At 42.5% G+C, this 13,072-nt stretch overlaps 2 protein-coding genes and 1 long non-coding RNA gene across 10 annotated transcripts in view; 2 read left to right on the plus strand and 1 right to left on the minus strand.

The window, feature by feature from the left end:
- On the plus strand, positions 1 to 10,381 carry LOC118941059 (OX-2 membrane glycoprotein-like). Of its 5 annotated transcripts, XM_090207412.1 has the most exons (6): positions 1 to 164; positions 7,189 to 7,476; positions 7,717 to 8,019; positions 8,106 to 8,141; positions 8,782 to 8,887; positions 8,965 to 9,221. In XM_090207412.1, exons 1-6 carry the CDS (start codon positions 110 to 112, stop codon positions 9,077 to 9,079), a joined length of 903 nt encoding a protein of 300 aa, XP_090063538.1. In that variant the 5' UTR covers positions 1 to 109; the 3' UTR covers positions 9,080 to 9,221. The 5 variants fall into 5 exon arrangements, with proteins under 5 accessions (XP_090063538.1, XP_090063540.1, XP_090063537.1 ...); XM_090207414.1 differs by lacking the exon at positions 1 to 164 and having other exon boundaries at positions 6,467 to 7,476; positions 8,979 to 10,381; XM_090207411.1 differs by lacking the exon at positions 1 to 164 and having other exon boundaries at positions 6,467 to 7,476; positions 8,965 to 9,976.
- On the minus strand, positions 8,247 to 12,224 carry LOC149975411 (uncharacterized). 3 transcript variants are annotated; one of them, XR_016488293.1, is made up of 4 exons: positions 12,142 to 12,224; positions 8,756 to 8,867; positions 8,512 to 8,601; positions 8,247 to 8,409 (listed from the first exon to the last, which is right to left on the minus strand). It is a non-coding gene; the product is annotated as an uncharacterized LOC149975411 (long non-coding RNA). The 3 variants fall into 3 exon arrangements; XR_016488292.1 differs by lacking the exon at positions 8,756 to 8,867 and adding an exon at positions 8,950 to 9,032 and having other exon boundaries at positions 8,512 to 8,693; positions 12,142 to 12,220; XR_016488291.1 differs by lacking the exon at positions 8,756 to 8,867 and having other exon boundaries at positions 8,512 to 8,693; positions 12,142 to 12,211.
- The window catches only part of LOC110523347 (OX-2 membrane glycoprotein), an 18,096-nt gene continuing 16,645 nt past the window's right edge, over positions 11,622 to 13,072 (plus strand). For both annotated transcript variants that reach the window (XM_090207418.1, XM_090207417.1), the window contains exon 1: positions 11,622 to 11,726. In XM_090207418.1, coding sequence (XP_090063544.1) covers positions 11,672 to 11,726 — 55 coding nt within the window. In that variant the 5' untranslated portion in view covers positions 11,622 to 11,671. The remainder of the gene's footprint in view (positions 11,727 to 13,072) is intronic.

Here is a 13,072-nt window from a genome sequence, read left to right on the forward strand (position 1 = left end):
CTCAACTAAAACCGGTGATACACCAGCAGAGTTTACTTTCACTTTCAGGGTAGAAGGGTCCGTATGTGATAGGTCCAATTCAAATCTTTGAGGGAAAATAATTTTCACCATGGCTCCTGCACTCCACAACTACCTGTTTATTCAGCTACTAGTCCTCCCTGAAGGTGAGTTATATCAGTTTTATGCATGATATACTGCATTAGTCCGCTTTTTATTTTAATTGATGAAGTGCTTTCAAATCAAATCAAAGTTTATTTGTGACGTGCGCCGAATACAACAGGTGTAGTAAACCTTACAGTGAAATGCTTACTGACAGGCTCTAACCAACAGTGCCATTTTTAAGTTTAAAAAAAGTATTAAGTGAACAATAGATAAGTCAATAAATTAAAAAGAACAGTAGCGAGGCTATATACAGGCACCGGTTAGTCGGGTTGATTGAGGTAGAATGTACATGTATGTGTGGCGGGACACAATTAGCCCGATTAACCGGTGCCCGCGCACATTGGCTACCCGGACTATCTGCATTGAGATAGTATGTGCATAAATGTATAGTTAAAGTGACTATGCATATATGATAAACAGAGAGTAGCCGCAGCGTAAAAAACCCCAGCCACCCCAGTCAGACTGTTCTCTCTCCTACCACATGGCACATGTGGTAGGAGAGAGAACAGTCTGACTGGGGTGGCTGGGTTAACCCTATATATTTCAATACACTGCATTCATTATTTAATTTATCTTCCACTATACAGATATACAAATATGTACAGATAAATTACATTATGAATGTAGTGAAAGTCACTGTATAAGTGGTACCGCTTGCCATGTGGTAGGAGAGAGAACAGTCTGACTGGGGTGGCTGGGTTAACCCTATATATTTCAATACACTGCCTTCATTATTTAATTCATCTTCCACTATACAGATATACAAATATGTACAGATAAATGACATTATGAATGTAGTGAAAGTCACTGTATAAACTGTATAGTGTAGTGAAAGTCACTGTCTAAACTGTAAACCAAAGGCCTCCTATATACTGTAACACTTTCTATGAATCCCATATGCATGATGCATTATACAGCATTATACATGTACTCATAATGCACTATGATAGGTTAATAATGCAGTATAAGCATAGTTATAGACACATAAAGACTCATTAAGTCTCTTAATTCAGTACACCAATAGTCCTAATGCATTATAATTATAACCATAATGACTTATTTTTTTATTTATTTCACCTTTATTTAACCAGATAGGCAAGTTGAGAACAAGTTCTCATTTACAATTGCGACCTGGCCAAGATAAAGCAAAGCAGTTCGACACATACAACAACACAGAGTTACACATGGAGTAAAACAAACATACAGTCAATAATACAGTAGAAACAAGTCTATATATGATGTGAGCAAATGAGGTGCGATAAGGGAGGTAAAGGCAAAAGAAAGGCCATCGTGGCAAAGTAAATACAATATAGCAAGTAAAACACTGGAATGGTAGATTTGCAGTGGAAGAATGTGCAAAGTAGAATTAAAAATAATGGGGTGCAAAGGAGCAAAATAAATAAATAAATACAGTAGGGGGAGAGGTAGTTGTTTGGGCTAAATTATAGATGGGCTATGTACAGGTGCAGTAATCTGTGAGCTGCTCTGACAGCTGGTGCTTAAAGCTAGTGAGGGAGATAAGTGTTTCCAGTTTCAGAGATTTTTGTTGTTTGTTCCAGTCATTGGCAGCAGATAACTGGAAGGAGAGGTGGCCAAAGAAATAATTGGTTTTGGGAGTGACCAGAGAGATATACCTGCTGGAGAGGTGGGTGATTCTATGGTGACCAGCGAGCTGAGATAAGGGGGGACTTTACCTAGCAGGGTCTTGTAGATGACCTGGAGCCAGTGGGTTTGGCGACGAGTATGAAGCGAGGGCCAGCCAACGAGAGCGTACAGGTCGCATTGGTGGGTAGTATATGGGGCTTTGGTGACAAAACGGATGGCACTGTGATAGACTGCATCCAATATGTTGAGTAGGGTATTGGAGGCTATTTTGTAAATGACGTCGCCAAAGTCGAGGATTGGTAGTATGGTCAGTTTTACAAGGGTATGTTTGGCAGCATGAGTGAAGGATGCTTTGTTGCGAAATAGGAAGCCAATTCTAGATTTAACATTGGATTGGAGATGTTTGATGTGGGTCTGGAAGGAGAGTTTACACCTAGGTATACAGAGAAGAGAGTCGGTCCAAGAATTGAACCCTGTGGCACCCCCATAGAGACTGCCAGAGGTCGGACAACAGACCCTCTGATTTGACACACTGAACTCTATCAGAGAAGTAGTTGGTGAACCAGGCGAGACAATAATTTGAGAAACCAAGGCTGTCGAGTCTGCCGATGAGAATGTGGTGATTGACAGAGTCAAAAGCCTTGGCCAGATCAATGAATACGGCTGCACAGTAATGTTTCTTATCGATGGCGGTTATGATATCGTTTAGGACCTTGAGCGTGACTGAGGTGCACCCATGACCAGCTCTGAAATGGTGAGATATGAGGTATGGTGAGATTCGAAATGGTCGTTAATCTGTTTGTTGACTTGGCTTTCGAAGACCTTAGAAAGGCAGGGCAGGATAGAAATAGGTCTGTAGCAGTTTGGGTCAAGAGTGTCCCCCCCTTTGAAGAGGGGGATGACCGCAGCTGCTTTCCAATCTTTGGGAATCTCAGACGACACGAAAGAGAGGTTGAATAGGCTAGTAATAGGGGTGGCAACAATTTCGGCAGATAATTCTAGAAAGAAAGGGTCCAGATTGTCTAGCCCGGCTGATTTGTAGGGGTCAAGATTTTGCAGCTCTTTCAGAACATCAGCTGACTGGATTTGGGAGAAGGAGAAATGGGGAATGCTTGGGCGAGTTGCTGTGGGGGGTGCAGTGCTGGTGACCAGGGTAGGGGTAGCCAGGTGGAAAGCATGGCCAGGCGTAGAAAAATGCTTATTGAAATTCTCAATTATAGTGGATTTATCAGTGGTGACAGTGTTTCCTATCTTCAGTGCAGTGGGAAGCTGGGCGGAGGTATTCTTTGTTACGGTGCGTGAATGAGGACCCAAAAGCGAATTAACGTAAACAGAGCTTCTTTAATAACAAAACATAGGTAGGCTCAGATGGACCGGCAGATTCCAACAGGACAGGACAAGGTTGCAGCAAACATGACGATAGTCTGGTTCAGGCATGAATAACACAAACAAGAATCCGACAAAGACAGAAACAAAAACAGAGAGAGATATAGAGGACTAATCAGAGGGAAAAAGGGAACAGGTGGGAAAAGGGGTGACGAGGTAGTTAGGAGGAGACAAGGAACAGCTGGGGGAAAGAGGGGGAGAAAAGGTAACCTAAAACGACCAGCAGAGGGAGGCAGGGTGAAGAGAAAGGACAGAAACAAGACACAACATGACAATACATGACAGTACCCCCCCACTCACCGAGCGCCTCCTGGCGCACTCGAGGAGGAAACCTGGCGGCAACGGAGGAAATCATCGATCAGCGCACGGTCTAGCACGTCCCGAGAGGGAACCCAACTCCTCTCCTCAGGACCGTACCCCTCCCAATCTACTAGGTACTGATGACCACGGCCCCGAGGACGCATGTCCAAAATCCTACGGACCCTGTAGATGGGTGCGCCCTCGACAAGGATGGGGGGGGGGGGGGGAAGACGAGCGGGGGCGCGAAGAACGGGCTTGACACAGGAGACATGGAAGACCGGGTGGACGCGACGAAGATATCGCGGAAGAAGAAGTCGCACTGCGACAGGATTAATGACCTGAGAAATACGGAACGGACCAATGAACCGCGGGGTCAACTTGCGAGAAGCCGTCTTAAGAGGAAGGTTCTGAGTGGAGAGCCAAACTCTCTGACCGCGACAATATCTAGGACTCTTAGTTCTACGCTTATTAGCAGCTCTCACAGTCTGCGCCCTATAACGGCAAAGTGCAGACCTGACCCTCTTCCAGGTGCGCTCGCAACGTTGGACAAAAGCCTGAGCGGAGGGGACGCTGGACTCGGCGAACTGAGATGAGAACAGCGGAGGCTGGTACCCGAGGCTACTCTGAAAGGGAGATAGCCCGGTCGCAGACGAAGGAAGCGAGTTGTGGGCGTATTCTGCCCAGGGGAGCTGTTCTGACCAAGACGCAGGGTTACGAAAAGAAAGACTGCGTAAGATGCGACCAATAGTCTGATTGGCCCGTTCTGCTTGACCGTTAGACTGGGGGTGAAAGCCGGAAGAGAGACTGACGGAAGCCCCAATCAAACGGCAAAACTCCCTCCAAAATTGAGACGTGAATTGCGGACCTCTGTCCGAAACGACGTCTGACGGAAGGCCATGAATTCTGAAAACATTCTCGATGATGATTTGTGCCGTCTCTTTTGCAGAAGGAAGCTTAGCAAGGGGAATAAGATGAGCCGCCTTAGAGAACCTATCGACAACCGTAAGAATAACAGTCTTCCCCGCTGACGAAGGCAGTCCGGTGATAAAATCTAAGGCGATGTGAGACCACGGTCGAGAGGGAATGGGAAGCGGCCTGAGACGGCCGGCAGGAGGGGAGTTACCGGACTTAGTCTGCGCGCAGACCGAACAAGCAGCCACGAAACGACGCGTGTCATGCTCCCGGGTGGGCCACCAAAAACGCTGGCGAATGGAAGCAAGCGTACCCCGAACGCTAGGGTGGCCGGCTAACTTGGCAGAGTGAGCCCACTGAAGAACGGCCAGACGAGTAGGAACGGGAACGAAAAGAAGGTTCCTAGGACAAGCGCGCGGCGACGGAGTGTGAGTGAGTGCTTGCTTTACCTGCCTCTCAATTCCCCAGACAGTCAATCCGACAACACGCCCCTCAGGGAGAATCCCCTCGGGGTCAGCGGAGGCTACTGAAGAACTGAAGAGACGAGATAAAGCATCAGGCTTGGTGTTCTTAGAGCCCGGACGATAAGAAATCACGAACTCGAAACGAGCGAAAAACAGCGCCCAACGAGCCTGACGCGCATTAAGTCGTTTGGCAGAACGGATGTACTCAAGGTTCCTATGGTCAGTCCAAACGACAAAAGGAACGGTCGCCCCCTCCAACCACTGTCGCCATTCGCCTAGGGCTAAGCGGATGGCGAGCAGCTCGCGGTTTCCCACATCATAGTTACGTTCCGACGGCGACAGGCGATGAGAAAAATACGCGCAAGGGTGGACCTTGTCGTCAGAGGGGGAGCGCTGAGAAAGAATGGCTCCCACGCCCACCTCTGACGCGTCAACCTCGACAATGAACTGTCTAGAGACGTCAGGTGTAACAAGGATAGGTGCGGATGTAAAACGATTCTTGAGGAGATCAAAAGCTCCCTGGGCGGAAACGGACCACTTAAAGCACGTCTTGACAGAAGTAAGGGCTGTGAGAGAAAACACAATATCACACTGGGTGAGGAACGAGCGGCATTCAGTGGGCTCCCCAGAGTAACACGGCGGGTTATTGATTCTGGGCTCCGGAGATTCGAAAGCCCTGGAAGTGGCCGGTGGATCGAGGCGGAGATGGTGAACCTGTTCTGTGAGGTTGGAGACTTGGGTGGCCAGGGTCTCAACGGCATGTCGAGCAGCAGACAATTCCTGCTCGTGTCTGCCTAGCATCGCTCCCTGGATCTCGACGGCTGAGTGGAGAGGATCCGAAGTCGCTGGGTCCATTCTTGGTCGGATTCTTCTGTTACGGTGCGTGAATGAGGACCCAAAAGCGAATTAACGTAAACAGAGCTTCTTTAATAACAAAACATAGGTAGGCTCAGATGGACCGGCAGATTCCGACAGGACAGGACAAGGTTGCAGCAAACATGACGATAGTCTGGTTCAGGCATGAATAACACAAACAAGAATCCGACAAAGACAGAAACAAAAACAGAGAGAGATATAGAGGACTAATCAGAGGGAAAAAGGGAACAGGTGGGAAAAGGGGTGACGAGGTAGTTAGGAGGAGACAAGGAACAGCTGGGGGAAAGAGGGGGAGAAAAGGTAACCTAAAACGACCAGCAGAGGGAGGCAGGGTGAAGAGAAAGGACAGAAACAAGACACAACATGACAATACATGACATTCTTATTCTCCATGGACTTTACAGTGTCCCAGAACTTTTTTGAGTTAGTGTTGGAGGAAGCAAATTTCTGCTTGAAAAAGCTAGCCTTGACTTTTCTAACTGCCTGTGTATATTGGTTTCTAGCTTCCCTGAAAAGCTGCATATCACGGGGGTTGTTCGATGCTAATGCAGAACGTCATAGGATATTTTTGTGTTGGTTAAGGGCAGTCAGATCTGGGAAGAACCAAGGGCTATATCTGTTCCTGGTTCTGAATTTTTTGAATGGGGGCATGCTTATTTAAGATGGTGAGGAAGGCATTTTTTTTAAATAACCAGGCATCCTCTACTGATGTTATAATGTACAGCAACATAGTGTTCATAACTGCTGGTCACTTTGTCCTCAAGGATCATACAGCATTATAATGACCATCAGTGTGATGCATTACTAACCCATACTGCAGTCCTCAAGGATCATACAGCATTATAATGACCATCAGTGTGATGCATTACTAACCCATACTGCAGTCCTCAAGGATCATACAGCATTATAATGACCATCAGTGTGATACATTACTAACCCATACTGCAGTCCTCAAGGATCATACAGCATTATAATGACCATCAGTGTGATGCATTACTAACCCATACTGCAGTCCTCAAGGATCATACAGCATTATAATGACCATCAGTGTGATGCATTACTAACCCATACTGCAGTCCTCAAGGATCATACAGCATTATAATGACCATCAGTGTGATGCATTACTAACCCATACTGCAGTCCTCAAGGATCATACAGCATTATAATGACCATCAGTGTGATGCATTACTAACCCATACTGCAGTCCTCAAGGATCATACAGCATTATAATGACCATCAGTGTGGTACATTACTAACCCATACTGCAGTCCTCAAGGATCATACAGCATTATAATGACCATCAGTGTGATGCATTACTAACCCATACTGCAGTCCTCAAGGATCATACAGCATTATAATGACCATCAGTGTGATGCATTTTTATACATTTTTGTCAATGAGCAGAACATCATCTTTCTCATGGTGTGTTATAGAATACTTATTAGCCACTATAACAGGGGGACTCAACTACTATTTGTCACAGCAACCCTGGGAGAAGATGCAGTCTTAACCTGTGAGCTCATGACACTCAAAAACGTGCGGCAAGTCACCTGGCAGAAAGAGACAACTGAGGCGAATGAAAATGTGGCCACTTACAGCAAACGAGGTCCCGATGTCAACGTACGTTTTAAGGGGAAAGAAGACGAGGGACTGCAGAACTGCTCTATCGTCATCAGAGGAGTGTCAAGAGGAGACGAGTCCTGCTACAAGTGTCTGTTTAACACCTTTCCAGAGGGAGCTATCAGTGGAACGACCTGCCTCAAAGTCAATGGTAAAATGTGATAACATAATGTACTGTAAATGATTGACCCAGAACAACTTCTCCAGAACTTCAAGCAGCCATTTTATCAGATCATACTTCCAATGTCTTGAAACCATTTATCAAAATGGAATCATTTAGTAAATCATGTAAATGGATTCATTTAGTAAATAATTTCAATGGATTCATTTAGTAAATAATTTCAACGGAATCATTGTGGTCTCACTGTGAACTGTGTCTGTTGTTCTATAGAGCTGTATGGACCCTCACTCCTCATCACACAAACCAACAGTCACACCACTCTGTCCTGTTCTGCTACTGGACGACCTGTTCCTATAGTAACCTGGGAAGACACAGAAATTCTAGAAAATTCCACAATGGCCAATGTCACCCATCTCAATGGAACTGTCACGGTCACCATAACTTCTACGCTGGCAGCATTCAGTCTACCTGACAAAAACACCAGGGTTGGCTGTATGGTCTCACTGTTCTCTGGAGGTGTCACCAAGAACGTATCCATGGTTATTCCAGCTAGAACACAAGCTTCATTTCCTGGTATGAAATGGTTCTATACATGCCTACAGTAACAATCAACATGCTGGTGTCATTCTGAAGTACTGTCTCTGTATGTTCTGTGCTAGGTGTACCTGAGGTCACTGATGGTGACAGGATCAGAGGTCAGTCATTAATCTAATGACCACAACTAATCTCTGACACTCTTATCTGTGAATTTGTCACGATTCTTCAAAGTCGAACCCAGAAGCAGACCAGGACAAGGAGAGTAGAAAAAAGGTGAGTATTTATTTACAAGTGAATGGGTAGATATATCCAGGTGGTGTAGCGGGTAGCGGTGATGAGTTGATGGGAGTAAATAGGTGGATCCAATGGGGAAGCGGAATCCTCCGACGACCAGGCGGGAATGGGGTAAATGATCCGGGTGAGTAACTGAAGACAGAACAAACAGAGGTAAGTTCAAGGCAAGCAATACGTAACAAACAACAAAACAACTTCTATCCAACTTGAGGCTGATACTCTGGCACAACATACTGTTCATGGCTAACGATCCGGCAGGGAATGGATGTCAGGTCCGGGCTTATGAAGAGGAGAGATGATGATCAGGACCAGGTGTGCAGATAGCTGATGGGATACAGGTGCGGGTAATCAGAAACCCCAACTGGCTACATAGCCCGGCAACCAGACAGGGTGCGTTCCAGGATGCCGGAAAAACTCTCCAGGACAGAACATAGGTAAAAAACAGATTCAGGAAATGGGATTCGTGACAGAATTGTACCATTCTCATCTTGTCATCTTTCACAGTTAAGCCAACAGGGATTGGTGCAGTGATGAGTTCACTGTGTTTCATTGCTGTGTGCTGTGGAGCTGCTGTGGTACTGTGGTGCAAACTGAGAAATACAACAAGAAGGTAGGTTTTACTGTTCAGATGACAGAGAAAATACAGTATTACTTTGACATTGTCAAACTTACAAAAACAATCTTTAGCCCAAATCCCACAGCCAATGACAGAGAACAGGAAGAACCACCAACACTCAACACTCAAAATGATGACCCTGAAACAAGTAAACAGTGTTTGTACTTACTGCAGGTAATAGATTAGAAAACATTGAATTGCTTTTCAGTATCAAATGTCCTCCCTGGAGAATATGTAACTGTAAATACCCACAAAGCAGTTATATCAGTACACTACTACAACATGATCTGACTCTGATCAGTATCATTGTTGTTAATGTCTTTCAGGACCACAACAATCTCCAGTACATTCTAAATGTATTAGTACAACCTTATTGGATCATCCTGGTAGTGCTTGAAACAGAGATTGTAAATGTTAGTGTCCAGTTGCAGAAGAGCCCAGTTCCTCAAGACATGAGATCCACTAACACGTCTCAACCAGACTACTAATCCATCTTTAGAATATTACAGTATATTCTAATTGTATGACAAAGATCATATTAAATGCATGGCGACTAGCAAGATACAGTACTACTATTCATGAATGAGGATGAGACTGTCTGGGAGTCTTGGGAGCATGAACAGGGTGCAGGCCTTCCTGTTCTTTATTAGTATTCTTTATTAGCCCAGCTCCTACGTTTAGAAGGATGTGGTTATGACAAACATTTCTAATGAGACAGGTAGATGCACTGTGTACTAGATATACTGAACCTTTTTGAGTTGACAGAGTCACATTTCTTCCCCAGTCATATGTAAGCTAATTTATACCTGCACTATACATTACATAATGTCACTAATACTGTTTTTTGTTTTAAAATTGCATTTTAGTTTTGAGAGATGTTTGTCAGTGAGGTTTGTCAGTGAGGAAATACAATATAATCTATTAGAACACAGCACCACCTACAGTTGACTTTATGACACACCAGGAAGAAGACGGGAGAATATCCTTCTATTTAATTGAACTTGAATCCATTTAAACATGATTGACACAAGTGCAATGTGAGGTTTATGCTGTTATTATTACATACGGTACCTATAGTGCAATGTGAGGTTTATGCTGTTATTATTACATACGGTACCTATAGTGCAATGTGAGGTTTATGCTGTTATTATTACATACGGTACCTATAGTGCAATGTGAGGTTTATGCTGTTATTATTACATACGGTACCTATAGTGCAATGTGAGGTTTATGCTGTTATTATTACATACGGTACATTTAGTGATACATGGATGTTTTACCATTTCTGTTATATGAATGTATTTGAGCCCTGAACATATAATGGTGATAACAGTGTTTTGCACTTTGATTGTGTGATAAACTGTACCTTGTTCACTAGATTTAATTGTATCACGTTTTAGTTCCTGTTTGTATTTATTTTGATCATGGATGTTGTGCTTGACCCCACTTGATTTGACACTGTTAATAAATCAGGCTATTTTCTCGCTTGATCTGTATGTTTTATATTGTTTAAGATTCAAAATCGTTCTTTAAATGTATTATGTGCTCCCCGTCACCTTGTTTTACAGTAACATCCCCATTTAAAATCAGGGTTACTTTGTTATAACTGTGTTTACAGTAACATCACAATCAGGACTAGGTTGTTATAGCTCTGTTTACAGTAACATCACAATCAGGACTAGGTTGTTATAGCTCTGTTTACAGTAACATCACAATCAGGACTAGGTTGTTATAACTCTGTTTACAGTAACATCACAATCAGGACTAGGTTGTTATAGCTCTGTTTACAGTAACATCACAATCAGGACTAGGTTGTTATAACTCTGTTTACAGTAACATCACAATCAGGACTAGGTTGTTATAGCTCTGTTTACAGTAACATCACAATCAGGACTAGGTTGTTATAACTCAGTTTACAGTAACATCACAATCAGGACTAGGTTGTTATAACTCAGTTTACAGTAACATCACAATCAGGACTAGGTTGTTATAACTCAGTTTACAGTAACATCACAATCAGGACTAGGTTGTTATAGCTCTGTTTACAGTAACATCACAATCAGGACTAGGTTGTTATAACTCTGTTTACAGTAACATCACAATCAGGACTAGGTTGTTATAGCTCTGTTTACAGTAACATCACAATCAGGACTAGGTTGTTATAACTCAGTTTACAGTAACATCACAATCAGGACTAGGTTGTTATAACTCAGTTTACAGTAACATCACAATCAGGACTAGGTTGTTATAACTCAGTTTACAGTAACATCACAATCAGGACTAGGTTGTTATAGCTCTGTTTACAGTAACATCACAATCAGGACTAGGTTGTTATAACTCTGTTTACAGTAACATCACAATCAGGACTAGGTTGTTATAGCTCTGTTTACAGTAACATCACAATCAGGACTAGGTTGTTATAACTCAGTTTACAGTAACATCACAATCAGGACTAGGTTGTTATAACTCAGTTTACAGTAACATCACAATCAGGACTAGGTTGTTATAACTCAGTTTACAGTAACATCACAATCAGGACTAGGTTGTTATAACTCAGTTTACAGTAACATCACAATCAGGACTAGGTTGTTTAATAGCGCTGCACCAGACTCCCTTGGCTATGTGTGTAATATGTCAGCGCCTATCTGTTTTAAGAAGAGTTCAACTAATTATTATTCTAAACTAAAACCCGTGATAGACCAGCAGAGTTTACTTTCACTTTTAGTGTAGGGGAGGGGTCGGCCAAAACTTCCAAATCAGGAAGGGAAATCATTTGTCATGTCTCCTGCACTCCACAACTACCTGTTTATTCAGCTAATAGTCCTCGCTAATGGTGAGTAATATCAGTATTCTGCCCTTGAGTTGCGTTACCATGCAAAACTAGACAGATAGCTAACAACTAAGTCTTCAATAAAACTCCCAAGGCGTGACTTTTCTTGAATTAATATATTGAAAACGTTTATGTTGTGAAACTGCAAAATACAGAAAATAATATACTTTAGTATTCAATTCACACCGACAGTAGCTGTACATTATACATTTGAAGTTGCATAAATACAAAGCACGCGCTAAAGTACCATGCATCTGGCATGATGCCAAACCATATAGCTAATTGTTACTCATATGGTAATTGGCTCCTTTCATTACTCTAATAATGTACAACCATTTATGTAGAATAACAAAGCATATTACACTAGGAACAGTAACAAAAGTAGGGAGTGAGCTATGTAATTACGTTTTTCACTCACCACGTTTATTCTGAAAAAATGTCTCTTCGTTCTGGTAGCCTCCACCATTTCTCATTCGTTGGTTTAGTTATTATTTCCGGTGATCCTGCATTTGCGGGTGAACTCTGTTGCGCCTCAATTGGGGAATCGCTGTGGTTGAAATGTAACTAATAGTATTAAGCCCCAGTATTTTATTAGCTAGGTGGCTTGTACACAATTGTTACCGATGATACTGTATATACCTACTCGTACTACAGAAGCATGCATTGTATTTTGTCAAGTTCTCTCTGTGTTAATCCGTTCCCCCAAATATAGCAGGTAACTTGTGTCTATGTCGATGTTGTTGAGTTCATCTTGCCTAGTTAAATAAAGAGAAAATAAATTAGAACATTTCAAATATATACTTTGACCTATTTCAGGTAACCCCAAGATGCTTGATTCACTACACCTGCTTTTGAATAACTTTCCAGTCGTTTTTGCTTTACATTCCGACTTTTGAACGTCTGTTTATTGGACATATATATTAGTGTCTAATAAAAAATAGAAACTTATGTAAAGCATCCCATCTGTGTTAAGGTTAAAGTGTGTGTGTGTGTGTGTATGTATATATATATATATATATATATATATATATATATATATATATATATATATATATATATATATATATATATATATATGTGTGTGTGTGTAGTGTAGGTCTTCTTAATGTCCACTAGGTGTCAGCACAGCTTCAATAATGTCACACCAGGTTCACAACATGTTTTTCATGTGTAACAAATCAAATTGTATTTGTCACATGCGCCGAATACTACATGTAGACCTTACAGTGAAATGCTGAAATGAAGCCCTTAAATTAACCAACAATTTAGTTGTAAGAAAAATGTGTTAAGTAAAAAAATAAGAAATAAAAGTAACAAATAATTAAAGATAAGCAGTAAAATAAAAATAG

The sequence above is a fragment of the Oncorhynchus mykiss genome, chromosome 18 (assembly GCF_057628025.1).
Source record: "Oncorhynchus mykiss isolate SJ-2025 chromosome 18, ASM5762802v1, whole genome shotgun sequence".
Taxonomy (NCBI): Eukaryota; Metazoa; Chordata; class Actinopteri; order Salmoniformes; family Salmonidae; genus Oncorhynchus; species Oncorhynchus mykiss.